At 25.7% G+C, this 7836-nt stretch overlaps 1 protein-coding gene across 1 annotated transcript; it reads left to right on the top strand.

Moving 5' to 3' along the window:
• Positions 1 to 6739: 6739 nt before the first annotated feature.
• On the top strand, positions 6740 to 7561 carry LOC131171184 (B3 domain-containing protein At2g33720-like). The gene has a single exon (XM_058130653.1). It carries the CDS (start codon positions 6740 to 6742, stop codon positions 7559 to 7561), a length of 822 nt encoding a protein of 273 aa, XP_057986636.1.
• Positions 7562 to 7836: the final 275 nt, after the last annotated feature.

Below are 7836 nucleotides of genomic sequence, written 5' to 3' on the forward strand. Positions count from 1 at the left end.
GGAAGAGAAAGAAGAAGAGGAAGAACAGGAAACAGAAGAGGAGGAAGAAGAAGAAACAGAAGAAGAGGAAGAAAAAGAAACAGAAGAAGAAGAAGAGAAAGAGGAAGAAAAGGAAGAAGAGGAAGAAGATGAAACTGAAAAAGATGATTCTAATGATGGAAATGGTAATAGAGATAGCAAAGAAGGAAGTGGGAAAGAAATGAGTGACTCAGAATCTGAGGCTGAACCACAGACCCCTGCTCCTGCTGCTCCTGCAAAAGGAAAGGGAAAAACAGCCCAAAAGGAACAAAACAGTAAGCAAAAAGAGGAAACTGGTAAACCATCTGGCAAAAAGGCTAAAACTGGCAAAAAGTCTACAGCAGAGTCTGGTACTACTGCTGCAACTGAGTTAGCAGCTGGGCCTATTATTCCCTTGACACCAGGAACTGAATTGGCTGCTGAAATTCTTCAAACTTTGAGTGATAAACCTGTCAAGCCCAAAAAGCTGAAAATGGCTGCTCCAAAACCAATCCGAAGAAGCTCTAGGCTGAAAGGATAAACTGAATTTTGATTGAATTTTGTCTAACAGTCTGTCTGTTAGTTTGCTACTTTTGGTTTTTCTGAACTTTTAATTAGTTTGCTATATCAGTTATTGTTTTGACTGTTTTATTTACTGCACTTAGCCTGAATTTTGACATGCTTTCTCCCATATTCTTTTGATGCTGACAAAAAGGGGGAGAAAAGTAATGAATGAGTAATCTTGTTGATATAACTTGTGGTTGATATAGTTTGTGATTACTTGTGGTTGATATAGTTTGTGAATAGTATATTGTTGATATAACTTTATAGTGCGCATATTGTTGATATAACTTGTGAATGATATACAATTTGTGATTAGTGTGCATATTGTGCATATTTAGTTAGTATTTTCAGTCACACTTGACTCCTTAAGAAAATGCTTATGAATATTTCATTGAAATTATTAAGGGGGAGTTATTTGTGATTAATTGTTGATATAAGCACATACATAGGGGGAGTTATTCTCACATATACATTCATACACATACTCACACTTATTAATATTTACATGGTGATTCGATTGAGTTTTGTCATCATCAAAAAGGGGGAGATTGTTGACCCCACAAGCTCAAAAGGAGCATAGATTTTGATGATACCAAAACTCAACTAGAATCAAACTAACATTGTTTTAAGTGTTGTGTATCTCAAAGAAAAAGTCACAAGGATTTTATGATGGATTCGTGCTTCTGAAGAAAGGATGACATTCTAAAGATAACACAGGACGAATCAAAGAAGATAAAAGAAGAAAATGTTACATTCCAAGGCTGCATTGAAAATCAGAATTGAAGGTACACATAGTATAGAAGTTAAGTTTTATTGATAGGATTTCTTGTAAAAAGAATTGAGGAGTAAAAGTCAATGATGCTTATTTTCAATCCCTCAAAAGATTTTCTTTTAAATATCATTACTGGCCTAAAAGTATTTGACTATGATTTGGTGTAAAGTTTTATAGTTTTGAAAGTTATGCAGAAAAGTTTTCCTGGTATGCTAATTGGTTTGCTATTTATTTTAGTATGCTAACTGGTTTGCTATTTTCTCAAGTATGTTAACTGTCTCAACTCTGCACAACATCGCAGAAAACGACAAAATAACGGTTATTTTCTTGAAATTCGTATCTGTAACGTTCAAATGAGTTTTGCAATGGTAAAAAACGTTCCAAAGCTATAAATACACCTACCTTTGGCCATTTTGCACTTAATGAAAGTCTCTCCACTGTTCAAAATCATAAAAGCTTTCATTCAAAGTGCTCAAAGTGTTTTATTGCTCATCATTGGCTTATTTACTCAACTCTTCTTTATAGATTCTGTTGTATTGAGTGAGAGTGAGTTTTAAACACATTATTATCATTTATGAGAGGTCATTCAAGCACCTATTGAAGCTTGGTTGTGAAAAGTGTTTGGGATAACACTTGGTAGAAGTGTGAAGCTACTTGTAAAAGCTTTGGTGAGAAGATTTGTAAAGGGCTTTTGTCTCTTGCCTTTAAAAGAGAAGAATAGTGAAGTGAAGACTCAAAGTGGGATCTTTGAGAGAGTGGATGTAGGCTAGTTGAAGCCGAACCACTATAAAAATTTCAGTGTTCATTTTCTCAACCCTTGCTCTTTACATTTATGCAATTTAACTTTATGATTGATATGCTTTTGAAGATATGAAAGTTGATTTTGTTTGCTGTTAACCATGCTGCAAACTGAGAGAATTAGTTTACTGCTGAATCTGCTGATATCTGATTTAATCTGCTTGTTGTTTGATCTGTATCGCCGTTAGGATATCTCGGTATCGCTCTGTTCTTTGTGTTAAAAATTTATCCAGACATCGATATCTTTCTTGAATCTTGATATAATTTGTTAGATCGATTATCGATTGCATATAGCTTAACTTTGAATCAACTTGTCAATAGAGCTGTATTGTTTATATTTTACATTAGTCAATTGAGTTGAACCTAACTGCAATTTTCAAAGGTTTTGAGCAAGAACCGAAAATTATTTTTAAAGTCCAATTCACCCCCCTCTTGGACATATTTTGGGACATCAATCCTTTCATGTTCATGATTAAAGAAGAGGTGTCTCAGGTTGTTCTTTTCACTGGAGCTGTATTGAATCCTCTTTAATTAAGGGGCGGACGCAGGATTGAATATATGGGTGCTAAATTTTAACTATTATATGTAACATATTGAAAAGCGTTTCTCTTTCAATTATTAATTTACTAGTTTTTTTTTAACCTGCCATGCACACACATTGTTTATATTCGTTACTTGTTATTTAATTTATTTTCATATAATTTTCTGTTAATTTTCTATATATGATTCTAAGATAAAAGATTACTGCTTCAATTTAAATAGTAATAAAATCAAATAAATAAAATAAAAATAAGTAATAATTGAATTTAAATAATAAAAATAAAAATATTAGAACAATAATTACTTTTTATAACAATTATGATGTCTTCTTTCCTCCCACCTTTAGTTTTATATGTTAATTTGATATGAATAACTATATTGAAAAAATCTATATAAAAAATTATCAAATTCATATAATATAATCTAATTTTACAATTTCAAAAGAAAAAAAAATATATATATAATTTTATTTTATTTAACATAATTGTTTACATTAGCAAAAGTCTTGAAGTTGTATCTTAATATTTCTTAAAAAATTAATATACTATATTTTTTTTACCACAGTAAATATTGTAGTTTAAACTTTTCATGAATGTTAAAATAAGTATAATTAATTTCCTTAACTATATGGTATAAGTTTTCCTTCTTTTAAAAAATTAATTATATAGATTATAAGCGAAAATAAAATATAAAATATAAAAAAATAAAGTTCATAATAAATGATAATATTTACCTTAAAATAATTTATGTTAACATAAAAGTTATTTGTAAAATCAGAAATTAGAATAATTATTAAAATACACCCAATGATTTAAATTTTTCATATTTATAATTTCTTATTTGATTGATATACTCATACTTTAGTTACGTTACATTTATAATACTACATTCTTAATCCTCTCTCTTTCTATATATAATAGTTTTTAGAGGTGATTTCAAAAATTATAGCACGTGATTTAGTATATTGTTATAATAAAGGGATTAAATTTTTATTTTTATCAAATTAATATTATGAGATTTTTTTTTTCAATTAATTTTAATGTTAAGTTAATATTTTGTTAAAAGTTATTACAAGAATATATTTTTATATATTTTTCTTATAAATTATGCGTGTGAACAAAAGTGGATGTTTTTCTAATTTTTTTTTTAAATATGTTTGCTAAATTATTTTTTGTAGTATTAAAAATTTCAAAATTATAAATAATATAAAAATAAAAAATATTTCTATGTTTCCACAGTTTCCCTTATTTATTTGCTAGTTATTTAATTAATCTTATGACATTTTTAAAACAACTCATACAGTTAGAATTTTTTGGATTTTTTTATCTCATTAAAATCTTATTAAGAATATGAGCTTGATTATATTTGCTGCATTGTAATTTTTAATATTTTAGGACTAAAACTACATATTTTTGTTTATTTAAATTTGAATAATTAATATTTTATAAATAGAAACTTTAATAGATTAATTATATTTTTATTTTTTACTTATTAATTTATATATGTGTGTGTGTGGAGATTTTATTTAAAGTAATTAATGTTTTAAAATAATAATGTATAATAAGTAATAATTAAAAATTTTGATTCTAGAAAAATAAAAACAAATTTTTGTATAAAAAATTAAATTTTTAGTTTCAATATTTAATTTATTTTCATATTATTTAATGGTTGAATGAATTTTAAATATTAAATTTAATAAAATTATTATTCTCAAATTTAATTAAAGAAAAATTTTTAGAGACATTAATAAACTTAATCACGAAAATTTAATCATTAGTCGCTAAGCAAAACCATCCTCAATTTTCAACCAGTTATTTTTATATGATTAGTATTTCAAGCACGAGTTTCAAAATATTTATAATTATTTAAATTAAAATATTAATTTTAATATAAATTTAATTAATCTTATAAATAAAAATGTCGGTTAATTTATAAGTTTATATCTTTAATTAAATTTATTTTTGTAAAAATATTATAAGTTATAACTAATCTTTTTTTTTTTTATATAAGTTACAATTATATGCTTTAATAATTTGCGGAATTTAATTTCTTTTATTTATTTTTTTTATCTGATAAATATTAATCAAAAGATTTTAAAATAAAATGCACTAATTAAAATGGTTTTTGAACAATATTTTTTAATGATTTATTGGTCATATATTCTTACATTTCCTATTTAATAAATATTATGAGTTTGAATTATTATAAATAATTGTTTTCACAAGAATCATATATTATATTATTATTTTAATTTTACCTTACTCTATATATTTTATAATTAAACTAAATTTTAATAATTTATTCAATAATAATTATTATCAAAATAAGGTATATTTTTTAAAAAATAAAAGTATAATTTAAGTATTATATATTAATTTTAGTAATATTATTTTTTAATTAAATAATAAATTCTAAATAAATTAAAAATAATTAAAAATATTAGTCTTAGTAAAGAAATCACTTATAAAAAAAAATAAGATATACAACCCACATGCTAATATTAGTATTATGACAATAAAGAATTAAAGTTAATTGGCTAATAAAAATCAATTTATTTAAAACATAATAGGAATATCTAATAAAATTAAAATAAATCCTTTTGAAAGCTTTTTTTTTTTCTCACATTATCATGGGGCTTAATATAGGGATAAAATTTTTAATTTGATTCTTATTCCTAATTAGGCTATTGAAAGTAAATTATTTAATTTATTATTATGCAAGTTTATGAATAGTTAAATTGTTTTATTTATTTTAAAATTATTAAAATTTATAGAGTAATAAAAATTAATTATATAGAAAAGTCTATATTTTCTAAATAAATTTAATTATTGATCATTTACACTTGTATAACATCATAGATCATTTATACTCATATAACATCATAGATTATTTAATTTTATATTTTTTAATCTATTTAATTAATATATTTTCCACCATTATTTCTGTTTTTATATATAAAACATATTTAACTTAATTATCATGTCATATAAGCCGAATGGTAGTAGTGTTCTATAATAACTTAATTATTATGTCAAAAAAATTACATATAAAAAAAATTAAATCTCAAATATTTATAATGAGTATAAATAATATGCAACGTATAATAATAATAATAATAATAATAATAATAATAATAATAATAATAATAATAATAATAATAATAATAATAATAATAATAGAATTAGATTATGAATGGATAAACATGTTTAAAAGTTAAAAATGACAAACTCATATTTTATGGAAATTGGCTCATCGTATTATATGTTTTAACAATTCTATTCTTTTGTTTTAGAGAAAATAAGCTTAAATTACTATATATATATTTTTTAATAATTTAAAGTTAACGCCGATTTTCTTTGTATGCTAAGCCAGCATTAAATATGTCAAAACAAATATTATTCATATAATTAGAAAAATAAATGTTTTTATAAGAATTTTTTATAATAATAAACATAATAATTTTTTAAAAAAAATTACTATATTCAAAAAATAATTTATAAAACACTTGCGTTTTATATAAGCTTGTTTTATAAAAGTTTTCTTGATACATTTCATTAAATATTTCATAACGAAAATCTTAACTGGAAGTGGAATAATTAAATAAATTATAAAAACAATCATTTATATATATTAATTAGTATACTCGATGCATTATGCACGGGTGAATCATTGATTATATATAACATGTATCCTAATTAAAAAACTAATTTTGATAATTTGATATATAATTTTTGTTATAACAAAATGAAAAATGAAAATGAAAAAAGAAATTATATATATTAGAGCATCAAGGTAGGCCCAAGTCACTGTCAGAAAAAGTTCTGGCTAAACTGGCCCAACAAGAGCCTGTTAATTTATAATTAACCAATAATGACAGCAAATTTTCAAGTCCAGCTCCGGAAAGGAAACCACAAAACTTCACCCCTCCCCCAAGCATAGGAATCAGTTTCCAAATAGGATCTTAAATCCTATTACTTCAATGTTAAAGTTTCCTTCAATTCTATATATATGTGCATTAATCCCTGACCTCTCTCGTTCCATTAGAAACAAGTTAGACTAATTTCAAGAATGGAGAAACAGCACTTGAAACCCTTTGGTTCTTTCTATGCTTCCACAGCTCAGGAAGCAAAGAAAGATAAATTTCTTGTGGCCGAGCCACATGAAAAGAAGCGGAAGTACCAGCATGACTCAGAAGGTGAAAAGAATAGCGGAGTTTCGACTGAGTTAACCCTTTCTTGCGGGGTTCCAAGCAAGATCAACAAGCCAAGAATCAAAGAAATCAATTATTCTGCTGATAATGAGATCAATGCTATCGTTGTTTCAACTCGACTTGAAAATGAAGTTTCAACTGAGCTAAAACTATTTGATGAATCTTGGTTTACTGCCTTTGCCGCAACGAGAGAGGAACCTGTTGTATCCAAAGAATCATCGGATTCAGAATCGAAATCATTGGTTCAAAATATTGAAGAGATAACATCCAGCCCTGAAGATGAGAGAAAAGCGAGTCCGATGCATGATGTTTCGACAATACAGATGCTTTCTGATCCGTGGAAGATTAAGAAGAAGCTCACTGGTAGTGATCTTGGTAACCTGTGCAGACTTTTGGTGGCATCCTTATCAGTCAGAAATCATATTTTGCCATTACTGAGCGGTGAAACTGTTGAGCAGATTGAAAAAGATGGTGCTCCAGTTCCTATATGGGATTGCGATACTAATACCGAACAACATATGGTTTTGAAGCATTGGCATTCGTCGAAGAGTTATGTTTTCATCAAAGGCTGGATGATTCAATTTGTGAAGAGAAGGAATTTAGTTGAAGGAGATCTTATTGGGATTTATTGGGATCCATCAAATTCAAGATTCAATTTTTCTGTACTTCAAAGAGCTTAGCAGCAGCAGCAGAAGCAGATTATTCTTCTTATAATTTTTCATTTATTTACATTTTTTTTTCAATTATAGTATAGTTTGAATCTCACATCCATATATGTATCTAAAACTATTTCTCATTCTTTGTTAGCTTTGTTTAAGAAAATTTTATTTTTGTTTTATTTCTGTGACTATTAAGATTTCTCAAGTTACTGATTCTTTTACTATTAAGATTTTCGATCTCGCCAAATATGACACTAAGGGAGATGAGAAGACTCATTGCACAATGGTGGATTAAT

The sequence above is a fragment of the Hevea brasiliensis genome, chromosome 12 (assembly GCF_030052815.1).
Source record: "Hevea brasiliensis isolate MT/VB/25A 57/8 chromosome 12, ASM3005281v1, whole genome shotgun sequence".
Taxonomy (NCBI): Eukaryota; Viridiplantae; Streptophyta; class Magnoliopsida; order Malpighiales; family Euphorbiaceae; genus Hevea; species Hevea brasiliensis.

What these genes read in the sequence shown, in the direction of transcription:
- LOC131171184 (XM_058130653.1), top strand. Translation starts at nt 6,740, where the DNA reads ATGGAGAAACAGCACTTGAAACCCTTTGGTTCTTTCTATGCTTCCACA.